A 13,896-nucleotide genomic window follows, 5' to 3' on the forward strand; every position below is an offset into this window, starting at 1 on the left:
TGGATGCTGCCTGACCTGCTGTGCTGTTCCAGCAATAAAGTTTCAACTTTGATCTCCAGCATCTGCAGATCTCACTTTCTCCTCGAAGATTTCAACCTACTGCGAATCCTCTTACAAGGATGCCTTCCTTGCAGAAGCTCTCTGCCTCTCTCTACAAAGATTTCAGTGAGTCCCTCTCTCACTGCACACCCCACACCTATCACATTTCCAACGCCCCTCCTCCAAGTCCCTCCTCCCTACCTTTTATCTTCTCCTGCTGAACACTCTCTGCTCATTCCTGAAGAAGGGCCTGTGCCCGAAACGTCGAATCTCCTGTTCCCTGGATGCTGCCTGACCTGCTGTGCTGTTCCAGCAATAAAGTTTCAACTGACATCAAAAACAACTGTTCAGGATTGCTGTTCTTTAAAAATTTAATCTTGATTGTTATGCAGGAAGATAACAGCAGATCAATAAAACTTGCAAGAGGACAGCAATTTTATTTTGAGGTGTAGTCAGCTAGATAGCTGTCAAAAGCAGAAATATACATCAAGAATTTCTAGATTTAGCTGCTGAAAAAAAACCACCACACAGAATTTACATTTTGTTAACAAGTTCAGCAGCTTTCTTCCAGCTTGGTGCCAACTCAACACTGAAAATTCCTGGCTCACCTTTCTCACTGGACACACAAGTAGGAGTTAAATGTTGGAAACCTTGTAGAGACAAATAGCTGGTACCAGAAACTTTTCACAAGTAGCATAGCAGACAACACAATTTTTCGCAAAATAAGGCACAGCCATTCATCACTGTACTTGTGCATACAATATATCCTTGTACCGAACATCAAGAATCTTTGTAAATTTAATACAACAGCTGACAATTCGCTGATTAAAATGAAGTTTAGGTCATTAATGGCTTATTCATGCTTCTGTTGTCCTAGACTTGACTATCTCAGGACTTTGCTCATAAGTCTCCCATGTTCCACTCTCCCTAAAACTGAGCTCATCCAAACTTTCATTGTTGTAAATCTAATATCTAAGTCACACAGTCCTCCTTATGGTCAGTGATCCATGATGGCACATCTGAAATCACATCCCAGAAAAGAACAGAGGAAAAGTAATTATCATCATTCAGAACTATATAAATCCTTCTCTGTAACTTGCAAATTGAAAGGCAGTTCTCACTTAATGTGCTAACTAACTAGTTTTTCAACAGTTGTCAAAGAACAGTAAGCAGGAAAGGACTCTTTTGATGGTGGTTTGATTTTGTGGCTGTAAACACACCTTATCTTATCATCAGAATGAAACTGCATCAACTCCTGGCATCTGCACCAATACTGAAATTCAGGAGTTGCTGTCAGTGATTTCTTGTTCCTTCACAGAGTCCACAGTTGATATCCCACTGAAGTAATTCTTAGAAATTACTTCACCTGACATGAACTCCCACTTTTTCATACTTGTAAACTGACTGTAAAATCCCTTGAGGAAGTTATGCTTTGTTGAATGAGGTCACTTTGATATTGACTGGTCTGAGCTTGCTATCCTAGGCAGAAGGGGGTTCAATCCAACCATAAAGTCCTACACTAGAATCCTGATTGAGATTAGCTCCTCAGCAGAAACCAGTGATCAAAATCATTTAATAAGTTTAAATACAAATCCACTCTCACTATATTTCTTAAGGTCTTATTTAGTATTTCTACCAACTTGCCTGCTGTTTCTTAAGTTTCCAGTCAGTACCTTATTAAGCTCTATAGCATCATCAACATTGATAAAACAATACAATTGCTTTGTATGGTACAAACTCACTGATCATTACTGTACTTTGATAATATCTGCCACATTAGGTGTGGGTAGTAACAAAATTTTAGTTGTAAATGTACTTAAAGGCAATTAAATTGTTTAACAACAGCCTGGACATAGCAGCTCTCCTCCCCTCATAGCAAGGCAACATAATCTCAGTTAAACAAAATATAAGAAATGAACAATCCAAGAAGGAAAAATGTTTGCAGCCATCAATGAAGTCCCAAATGTAGTTCCCTTAGCTAATGAGGTCACGGAAATAATAATAAATAATAATGAGGAAATGACAAAGGAGTTGAATAAGTACTTTGCATTAATCTTTACAGTACAGGACACTAACAGCATTCCACAAACACCCAATAACCAAGGGATAAAAAGAGGAGGAAATATATGCAATAATTATCACTAGGGATAAAGTACTATGGAAACTAATGCGGCTAAAGGCCAATAGGTCCCCTGGACCTTGCATTCTAGTATATTAAAGGAAGTACATACAGAGATAGTGGATACACTGGTTGTAATCTTCCAAGAATTGTTAGACTCTGGAAGAGTCCCAGAGACTTCGAAAAATGCCAGTGTAATACCTTTATTTAGAAATGATGGGCAGCAAGGTGGCACAGTGGTTAGCACTGCTGCCTCACAACACCAGAGACACTGGTTCAATTCCTGCCTCAGGTAACTGGCTGTGTGAAGTTTGCACATTCTCCCCGTGTCTGCGTGGGTTTCCTCCGAGTGCTCCGGTTTCCTCGCATAGTCCAAAAATGTGCAGGTTAGGTGAATTGGCCATGCTAAATCCGTAGTGTTAGGTGAAGGGGTAAATGTAGGGGAATGGGTCTGGGTGGGTTGCGCTTTGGCGGTTCGGTGTGGACTTGTTGGGCCGAAGGGCCTGTTTCCACACTGTAAGTAATCTAAATGAAAGGAGATTTTTTTAAAAGCAATCTCTAAGTCAGTTGGCTAACATTTGTCATTGGGGAGAAAGTGAGGTCTGCAGATGCTGGAGATCAAAGTTGAAACTTTATTGCTGGAACAGCACAGCACATCCCTGGATGCTGCCTGACCTGCTGTGCTGTTCCAGCAATAAAGTTTCAACTAACATTTGTCATTATAAAGGATGTAATGGCAAAGCTTTGAACAAATACTCAAATAATAAAACAGAACAAGCATGGCTTCATGATGGGGAAACCACAGCTGAAAAATTTATATCAGTTCTTTCAGGAAGTTACAAGCAGTATTGCTAAAAGACGCCAAGTAGGTGTATGTTGATATTCCAGAAGGCATTTCATAATGTACCGCACATAAGGCTAGTCAAAACAATAACAGCCCATGATGTTGGGGGCAGTATTTTAGCATGGATACAGGACTTATTAATTACTAGGGAGAAGGGAGCATTTCAGGTTGGCAACTTGTAACTAGTGGAGTGCCACAGGGATCATGCTGGTGCAATAATTATTTACAATATAGTTTAATGACTTGGTTGATGGTTGTGAATGTCCCAATACAAAGTTTGTGGATAAGAAAAATAAGTAGGAAGATGAATGTTGAAAATGACAATAGTCTACAGAGGGTCAGTGAGTGGGCAAAACAACTTAGCAGATGAAACACAATGTGGGAAAAACATTAGGTTCCTTTGGCAGGAAGAATACAGGAGGTGAACATTCTTTAAATGGAGAAAGATGAAGCAAAGAGAGATTCGAGTGTCCCATCCGTAAATCAGGAAAAGCTAATATCAAAAGTCAGCAGGTAACAGGGAAGACAAATGAAATGGGATATAAAACTACAAATCACCTTCTACTTCCTGTCACTAAATCAAATTTGGATTAAATTTGTCGCTTGCCCTGGATCCCTTAGGCTCTTAGTTTCATAATCAGTCTGCCACTCTAGATCTTATCAAAAGGGTTGCTGAAATCCACAAAGACCAAATTAATTATATTAACCTCATCTAATCTTAGTCACCTCCTTGAAAATTTCAATCCAATTTGTTGGACATGATCTCCCCACAAAGTTTTGTTAACTATCCTTGGTTATCCTAATCATCCTTGCTTCTCTAAGTAGAGATTAACTCTGTTACTCATAAGTGTTTTGCAATAGTTTCCCCACCACACATATTAGACGCATTGGCCTATGGTTTCATGGTATATCCTTTTTTTGAATAATAGTACCATATTAGCTCCAGTCCTCTGGCACCTCTCCTGTATCTAGAGAGATTTTGAAAATTAATGTCAGAGCTCTTGCAAATCCCTCCCATACCTTCCAGAGCAGCCTTGAATACGTCTCGTCTAGGCCTGGGAATTCATCCACTTTCAAGCCTGCTAAAACTAGAAATACCTTCTCTCTAAATGTTAATTTGTTCAAGTATACCAGTCACCCTTCTCAATTGGGAATCCAGATGAAAAGTATGCATTATAACCTCAACAGTGCCTTCTGAGTCCACACACTTGGCCACTTTGGTCCCCAGTGGGCCCTATTCTTTCCCTGGTTAATCATTTGCCTCTAATATACTTATAAAATCCCTTTATATTTTACTTCATGCAACCTGCCAGTGTTTTTCCATGTACCCTCTTTGCTCTTACAATTTCTTTTTAAGCAAACCCTGCATTTTTTAAAGACCTCTAGGGTCTCTGCTGTTTTGAGCCTTCAGTATCTACCATTAACTTCTATTTCTTTCTTATCCAATCCTGTACATCCCTTGACATTCAAAGTTCTCTGTATGTCGGTCCTACTCTTCAGGATCATGTTAGTCCTGCACACTCACTATGAGCCTTATGGATGTCTCCCACTGCCCTGATATGAACTTTCCTGCAAATAGCTGCTTCCAACCAACTTAGACTAGATCCTGTGGATCTTGTCAGAATTGGCCCTTGTCCAATTCAGAACAACCATTTCCGTTCCATCTTTGCTCATTACCTTAAATCTTACGAATCATATGATATCTTACTGAATTATTGGTGCTATCACAAAAAATGCTTCCCCACTACCACATCCACTACTTGTTCGATTTCAATGCCTAAAATCAAATCTGACAGCACTCCCTCTCTTTTAGGGCTTTCTATGGTTTAAAAAGCTTGCCTGGATACATTTTAAGAATTCTGCCCCTTCTAAGCCTTTTACATTTTGTCTATCCCAGTTAATACTAGAAACGTTGAAACCTCCTACTATTAGTACACAATTATTTTTACACTTCCCTGAGATTTGCCCACATTTCTGCCTTTCTATCTTTCCCTGACTGTTTAGGTGTCAAAAGTACACTCCCAACCAAGTGATTACCTTTTTGTTTTTAGGTTCCACCCATATAGCCTCAATTGAAGAACCTTTTAAGATTCTCATCCCGCCTTACTGCAGTAATTAACTACTAGATCAATTTTGTGACACTACCTCTTTTTTGCAACCCCCACCCCCAACTACTCACCTAATGATTCTATACCCTTGAATATTGAGCTGTTGGTCTCGTCCCTCCCTCAACCATGTCTCTGTGATAGCAATGATCACATCCCCATGTGTTAATCAACATCTTCAACTCACCTGCCTTATTCACAAAACTCTGAATTAAACTAAATGCCATTCAGCCTTGCCACGCTCTCTTGTAACTTTACTGATTATATTTTCACTGCCTTCGAGACTTAGTTCTTCTTCTGTATTTGTCCGTGCATCACTGTACCTCCATTCCATATCCCATTTCAATGCCAGATTATTTTAAATCCCTACCAACCACAATAGCAAACTACCCCATAAGGATGCTGGTCTCATTCTAGTTCAGGTGCAACAGACAACCACATTCAGGTTCCACCTTCCCCAGAAATGAACAGTAATCGAAGAATCGAAAGTCCTCTCTCCTAGTTCACCTGTTCAGCCATGCATTCGTCTGCCCTATTCTTCGATTTCTGTACTCAGTTGCACATGACACCAGGAACAATCCAGAGAGCAAAAAACTTGGAGGTCTTGATTTTTAGTCTGCTATCAAGCTTCCTAAATTCTTGTTTTAGGACCTCGCCCCTCTTTCTAACTGTGTTGTTGGTTCCAATGTGAACCACAATCGCTGAGTGACCTCCCACTTCTGAATGCTTCTTTCGGTTCAGTGACATTCTGACCTTAGCCCCAGGAAGGGAACACACCTTGTACCCCATCTGTAATCTTGTTGCTCACTTGCTTAACCAGTCTATAATTATTTGCAGTGTGCATGTCCTTCTTACAGCTTTATCTCATAGGCAATTGATGCATATTCTCTGTCTCATCATCTACATATGGCATTAATGTACATTGTAAATAGGTGAGACTTCAGTACTGACCCTTGTATCACTCCCCTAGTTTTCACAGCTTACCAAGTTGAAATACCATGTTCATACCCATCTTTGTCTCTTGTCCATAAAACAATTCTCTCTCTATGCTAATATAACACCCCCAATTTCATAAGCCTTTATGTTACCTATTTCCCGTCTCTGGATCATTTCCCAACTGTGCTGAATTCGGTATTGAAGTCGGCAGTGGCAAGAAAATAAACTCCAGTCTTTAAACAAAGAAGCCAATATAGAGGAGAAAAATGTCAGCAATGACAGATTTGGGCTTGCCCATGATGTCCTTTATAACCCTCTACTGATGAACAGTATTAAGGCTCACGCGTGGAAGATGGGAGCTTGAATGAGATACTGAAGGGCTGCCACTAACTGTCGGACAATTTCCCAAGAAGAGTCAGCAATTTCTGTAGCAATGGGACAAAACTTGCTTTAAAAAATGTAGACACATAATAGCGGACAAATCAAAATATAAAGTAACAGCTCAATACTTACTCCTGGCATATATTCTACAAAGATGGACAGTTTTCTTTCTATTGTATCCCGTAGCGATCCATAATACTGCACTATCCTGTCGTGATGGAGGTTCTTTAGTAACTGTATTTCACATTCCAAAGCACTGACTTCCTGCAAGAGCAATGAACCAGCAATAGTTACGTCAAATTTTTAAGGAACACGTATTTCCATCCTCAGAATGACGAACTTGCAGCCCATTTTACCTTGCATCATTGTTTTCTTACCATTTAATCACACATGTTTTACAGATCTTTCCTTTTCTTCTTTCCACCTCTCCTTTCTATCTAAACCTGACATTGTACTTGCTTAAAAGATGTGCATGTTAGGTGGATTGGCCATGTCAAACTGTCTATAGTGTTCAGGGATGTGCAGGTTAGGTGCATTAGCCATGGGAAAGATGCAGGGTTATAGAGATGGGATATGGATGGGATTCTCTTTGGAGGGTCGGTGTGGATCTGCTGGGATGAATGGCCAGTTTCCGTTCTGTAGGGATTCTATGGTATTCTATTCTATGCCATGGCATCCCGAACGTTCTCTAGTTGTAGAGTCATAGAGATGTACAGCACAGAAATAGGTCCAACTTGTCCACACAGACCAGGTGTCCTAAGTTAATCTTGTCCCATTTGCCAGAACCTGGTCCATATCCCTCTAAACCCTCGCTATTCATATACCCATCCAAATGGCTTTTCAATGTGGTAATTGTACCAGCCACCACCACTTCCTCGGACAGCTCATTCCATAAATGCACCACCCGCTCGTGAAAAAGCTGTCCCTCAGGTCCTTTTTAAATCTTCCCATTCTCGCCCTAAACCTATGGCCTCTAGTTCTGGACTCCCCCACCCCAAGGAAAAGACTTTGTTTATTTATCCTAAAAATGCCACTCATGGTTTTATAAACCTCTATGAAGTCACCCCTCAGCCTCCAACACTCCAGGGTAAACAGCCCCAGCCTATTCAGCCTCTCCCTACAGCTCAAACCCTCCAGCCCTGGTAACTCTTTTCTGACCCCTTTCAAGATGAAAGTTTATTGATCTAAAATAATAACTTTTTTTAAGCTGCTTGAGCTGCTAAGTACTTTGTCTAACAGAACATTTCCTCATTGTGGCTTCCAAATTACCGTAACGTTTTGAATTACTGTGATAAGAAGAAGAATGGGGTATGCAGCATGGAGAAGTGATTCTGTCTTGGTCATTGAAGACTAACAATTCAAAGAGGTTCATATTTCCATAAGAAAGGAACATTAAAGTATCATACACAGGTCCAAAAATAAACAGGAAGGCTAATGGAATGCGGTGCTTTATATCTTAAGGATTAGATCATTGCATGAAATTAGATACAGCATAAAATCATGCTTAAGTAATGCAAAACTCTAACTTGAGTGACCCGTATTTGGCTTTAGAAATACCTTAAGAAGAACACATTAGCTTTGGAAGGAATGCAGCCAATTAAATAATGAGGAAATAAAAACAAAATGCCTATGGCTTTTGGAAATCTGAAACAAACAGAAAATGTGGGGTAACTCAGCTGTACTGGTAGCATCTGTGGAGACAGTAAATATTTTGAGTCTTGTATGACTCTTCTTGAGAGCTGAAAAGAGTTTGAAAATGTTTTTCTTTTATACTTTTCACAGAGGCGGAGGAGAGGCAAGGAAACAGGTGGTGTAGAGGCACCATGCAAACGACAAGGGTTGTTAGTTGTGGGGAAAGGGAATTAGAGATGTAAAAATGGTGTGAAAGAGAGAGAATGGGTCCTTTCGACTGTGAGCACAAGGAACAAGACAAGGCTAAGGGTGGAACGGCGGGGGTGGGGGGGCGCGAAGGGGTGGACTTGAGAAGAAATGAAAGAAACGTGGAGGACTGATAGCATACAGTCAGGCTCTGAAATTGTACAATTTAATATTGAGTCCTAGTGGCTGTATAATGCCGAAGCAGGAAAAGAGGTGTTGTTCCTTGAGCTTGTTGCATGCTTTGTTGGAACGTGGCAGCAAGCACAGGACAGAAATGTTAGCAAGGTGGATTATTGGAATGGTTAGGGTCACAGCTATGGACAGAGCAGAGGTATTCCCCAAAGTCTGCATTTGGGTTCACCAATGTAAAGGAAACCAGATTGAGTGGGAAGTACAATAGTCTAAACTAAAAAAAGTTATAAAGGAAAATGCTGCGCATCTTCAGGTAGGAGTAAGTTACTGCAAATGTGAAATGTGTACTGAAAACAAAAAATGCTGGCTATCACAGCAGACCAGGCAACATCCACAGAGAAAGAGCGCACTATGGTTTCGAGTGTAGTTCACTCTTTATCAAAGCTAATGTGAAGTGTGGAGTGGACAACATTTTTGCAATTGTGGGGGGGGGATTGCAGGGAGAGAAAGGGCGTTGATAGTGCGGATTAAGTGACTGGAATGTGAGAATGACAGAACAATGCTGTATCTAACTGCCAGATTGGAAATAACACACTGGAGTGTGGGGAGGGGAGAGAAGACATGGTGACAGAGAAGGCATCAAGTAAAGCTAAAAGAAAGAGAAGGAATTGGACTGGGTTCACAATCTGAAGGTGTTGAACTCAATATTAAGTCCAGAAGATTGTAAAGTGCCTAGTCTAAAGATGAGATGTTGTGCAGCAAATACAACAGATCAGTTTGGGGGAGGTACAGGAGAAATGCTGCTTCACCTGGAAAGACTGTTTATGCCCTTGAATAGTGAGCAGGGATGAGGTGAAGGGGCCGGTGTTGCACCTTCTGCTGTTACATGGGAAGATGCCGTAGGAAGTTGAGGAATGGACTAGAATGTCCTGGACGGAACTGTCCCTGTGAAATGCAGACAGGGTGAGTGAGGGGAAAATGTGTTTGTTGGTGGCATTCTACTGGTGTTGTCTAAAATGACAGAAGATGATCCTTTGAATGCAGAGGCTGGTGGGATGAAAAGAGAGGAGGGGACCCGATCACGCTATTGTGAGTGATGGGAAGGAGCAAGGGCAGAGGCACAGGTCATAGGTCAGATACGGTTGAGGGCCCTGTCAATCAGAGTGGGTGGGAAAACATGGTTATGGAAGAAGGAAGCCATTTCAGCAGTGCTGGTTTGGAAGGTGGCATCATCGAAACAGATATGATGTTTGCGAATGGGATGGAATCCTTGCAAGACATGGAGTGGAAAGAGCTGTCTTGGCTGCAAGACTTTGAATGAAAATGTTCATAATGCCGGTTTCTTTAATAAACACAAATTTATCAATTTATTATAAAATGAAACTAATATAATGAAAATGTAGTATTTGGTTAACACATAATATTATGAAGACAAACATTTATCCAGCTCATGGGATACACGAGAATGTAACAAGTTGGATCCAAATTGGCTCAGTGACAAGACACAAAGCGTAACAGTTGACAGATGTTTATGCAAATAGGAAGCGTGTTCCAGTGGCCTTCCATAGGATTCCACATTGGGTCCGTTGCTGTTGCAGGGTATTTTAATGATTTAGATTTAAATATAGGCAGCATGGTTGAGAAATTTGCAAATTAAAAATTGGGCAGGTATTTGATAGTAAAAATTGTGACAGTAAACCGCATGAAAATAGTTTGGTTGAGGGGCTCGAAAAGTGTCAAACTGAATTGAATCCAGAAACAAGGTTATGGATCTGAGGGAAAACAAGGCAAGGAAATACACAATGGGTAAGAAGAGGATACTGAGAGTGGTAGAAGTAGTAAGATGCCTTAGGGTGTATGTTCACAGGTCCCTGGAGGTGGCAGGAAAGGTACAAGAGGTACAAAGAAGAAATATGGATGCTTTCCTTCACTGCATTTGGTATGAGATTAGATTACAGTAGTGTGGAAACAGGCCCTTCGGCCCAACAAGTCCACACCGACCCGCCGAAGCGCAACCCACCCATACCCCTACATTTACCCCTTACCTAACACTACGGGCAATTTAGCATGGCCAATTCACCTGACCTGCACATCTTTGGACTGTGGGAGGAAACCGGCGCACCCGGAGGAAACCCACGCAAACACGGGGAGAACGTGCAAACTCCACACAGTCAGTCGCCTGAGGCGGGAATTGAACCCGGGTCTCAGGCGCTGTGAGGCACAGCAGTGCTAACCACTGTGCCACCGTGCCGCCCACAAAGCGGTATGAGTACAAAAGCAGGGACATAATGCTAAAATCATGCAAGAACTGTCTGGGTCTCAGTTGAAGCTTTGTGTTTTAGTCACAGGAAGGACAAAATCGCTCTTGGGAGAGTACAGAAGTGATTTACAAAAATGTTTCCAGGGCTTGAAAGCTATAATTATGGAGAAAGATTGAAAAGGCTTTGGTTGTTTTCCTTAGAACAGGAGAGGCTGAAGAGTAACTTAATCAAGATGTACAAAATGAGGGCCTTAGACATGGAAGGCTAGGTCCCACAACAGAGAGAGCAATTATTGATTTAAAGTGATTGGTAAAGGATTAGAAGGTACATGAGAAAAACCATTTTCATCCAGATCATTGTGGATGTCTGTAACTCACTGTCCATTTTGGTGACTGAAGTGAAAATCCATGTCCTGGTGCATCTGGGGATTGACAAGCACGATGAAGCATAGAACACTGCTAGGGTGGCATGATAGCTCAGTGGTTAGCACTGCTGCCTCACAGCATCAGTGACCCAGGCTTGATTCCATACTCAGGGACTGTGTGGAGTTTGCAGATTCTCCCCATGCCTACTCCAGTTTCCTCCCACAGTCCAAAGATATGCAGGTTGGGTGGATGGGCTTGCTAAATTGCCCATAAAAACCAGAGATGTGTCGGCAAAATGGATTAGCCATGGGAAATGCAGGGTTTATAGAGAAAGTGACCGGGGACGGGTCTGGGTTTTCTGGAGGGTCAGTGTGGACTTGATAACCTGCATCCACACTGTAGGGATTCTATTTGGAACTATGTCAATCTGGTGCACATGTCAGCGAGTGACTATCCATGTCCTGGTGTATCTGGGGATTGGCAAGCACGACTTGCTTATAAATTACAATTGCGAAAAATCTTTATCATGATTCCTGAAGAACAATGGTATTTCCCCACAAAAGGGCTTTAGAGGCATGAGCTGAGCAGCTTGTTATATAGCAGGCTTTCCTCAACTGAAAATACAAACACAAACTCCAAGCCTGCAAGCACTGTTAAAACTAAAAAGCAATAAAACCCAGTCATAAAACAAAGGTGGGTATTTCCCTTGAACTGAGTGCATGCAATCTAGACCAGTAATTATTTGGAATCATGTGGTTTCCAAAAAATGTTTTATTTAAATCCAAATGTGTCTTTCCAGTGACTTATCAAAATAAATGCAAGCATCTCCACAATCCTTCAAACCCAAGTGCACAAAAATTATTAAATATGAAACTTCTGCACAACAAATGTTCATAGAATCTTTCAGCACTGAGGGAGGTCCTGAAAGGTCTGTGTCTGTTCCAGTTCTTTAAAAGAGTTACCCAATTTATCCCACTGTCTGGCTCTTGTCCCATACTCCACAAATTTTTCCTATTCAAGTATATGTCAAATTTCATCTTTGAAAGTTACTACTGAATGTTTCCACCAATCATCTATTGATGCATTCCAGATTGTAGCAACTTGTTGTGTAAAGAATTTCTCCTCATTTCCTCCCTTTTTCTTTTGCCATTTGTTCCGAAAGATTCTTCATGATCTAGAATAAAAACTTATCACAATCAGAATGTGAACTTTAAGATATGGCAAAGGGAAAAGTTATATTAGCAAGAAGTAATCCCCATAACCTCACTGCTTGAAAGGAGGATGAAGCTATTTCCTGGAACTAACTATAATCATGGAACATTCAATGGAAGTCACAGACTTTTTGCTTAACTGCCAGCACAGTCTAACAAGAATACAGTATAGGAGTTGTGAGTAATGAGCAGTTTTACTCATTCCTTTTTGGATCAAATTCACCAACCTTGCTCGTCTCTTGGCTATCTGCATCAAAAGCCACTTGCTTGACTGCCAGTTCCCTGCCTGTGTCTGCATCATAGCACAGGTAAACTTCTCCAAATGCTCCACGGCCAAGGAACTTCCCCAGTCTCCAGTTAATAGGAGCTCGAGGGGCTACTGAGAGAGAAAAGACCAGTCAAAATGCAGTTCTTGTGTACTTCCTGTCATCTGCCTTTGATTATACTTCAAAAGAAAATAAGAATGATTAATATAGAAAAAGATTGCAATGCTTTAAAAAGAGTAGGCCTTTTATAACTCCATTGGGGTAGTATGTTCAGTTGTTCAGATCTTAAGATTCAGAATTTCTTCCCTAAAACTTTGACTCTCTACCTCGTTTTCTTTGACAAAGCTTTTGGCCATCTGCCTGTATTTCCCATGTGGTTGGTGTTGAATTTGGCTTTATTAAATCCCAATGATGTATCTTGAGACATTTTATTACGCTTAAAGACAATGTGTGTGTGTGTGTGTGTGTGTGTGTATATATATATTTTGTCTTTATATATGTTATGTTCTTAACTCTCGTGCACAACCCACACATTGGGCAGTGTCAAAGTGGAAATGATGGTGATGGTGGTGGTGGGGTGGATGAACACTGTCATCCTGAGAGAGAATAGCAGAACTGTTGTCACAAATCAAAATGGTGCCTTAGCAATGTGTTTCAAGACCGATGCCTGGCAGCTTCCGACACAAACTGGTATCTGAAGCAGATGGTGGAGTGGCAGCAAGCTTAGCTTACATGACTTCAGTTTGAGTGACCACTAAAGTATTGGTGGCTTCTGATTATGCTGTCGCGCAAGTGGATGCTGCATGACACCGCATCATTGAATCCCCTAGTGTGTTCCTGCCTTTGTTCCCTACTTATACATGGGAAATGATGGGCTCCAAGCTCTGCACAAAGTCCTGTGTCAAATTGATGCTCGACTCTGTCATGCTGTTTGACACTGGCCTCAATTTATTTTGCAGGTGGGCCAATGTACCAACCAATCAACTGAGCACACTCACCAGGCCTGATAACGTTCCTCTGCAGCTCCTGCTGGCCCCTATGAATTGATGTCATCTCTCCTCTCTCTCCTTCCTGCACTGAAGTCTTGCAGGACAAACCTGCAAACCCTGGAGCCAACAATTGGCATGGTGTCCCATTACTGAGTGTGCTCAAGTGAAAATCACAGCTAGAATATGTCCATTTCCTGATCTAACCAGAATGCCCATCCCCTTTTAAGTGCTGCATGTTAACGTAAGGAGGTTTAATTTGTCATGGCCTTTCTTTTTAGCAACATCCTCACACCACGACTACTTCAGGACACAGTTACTCACCAGTCCATTTAATGCTGGTTGTGAATTTCAATCATTAAAAGATGCAGGC

The 13,896-nt window shown here is 41.3% G+C and overlaps 1 protein-coding gene across 3 annotated transcripts in view; it reads right to left on the bottom strand.

The window, feature by feature from the left end:
* map3k22 (mitogen-activated protein kinase kinase kinase 22) overlaps positions 1 to 13,896 on the bottom strand; it is a 120,810-nt gene that overhangs the window by 26,767 nt on the left and 80,147 nt on the right. Inside the window, exons 13-14 of one of the 3 annotated variants that reach the window (XM_043687908.1) lie at positions 12,499 to 12,647; positions 6,557 to 6,688 (exon numbers count right to left, since the gene is read on the bottom strand). In XM_043687908.1, the coding sequence (XP_043543843.1) occupies positions 6,557 to 6,688; positions 12,499 to 12,647 (281 nt within the window). Of the gene's footprint in view, positions 1 to 6,556; positions 6,689 to 12,498; positions 12,651 to 13,896 lie in introns of all 3 variants that reach the window. The other 2 variants (XM_043687907.1, XM_043687909.1) reach the window with 2 other exon arrangements.

The sequence above is a fragment of the Chiloscyllium plagiosum genome, chromosome 4 (assembly GCF_004010195.1).
Source record: "Chiloscyllium plagiosum isolate BGI_BamShark_2017 chromosome 4, ASM401019v2, whole genome shotgun sequence".
Classification (NCBI taxonomy): Eukaryota; Metazoa; Chordata; class Chondrichthyes; order Orectolobiformes; family Hemiscylliidae; genus Chiloscyllium; species Chiloscyllium plagiosum.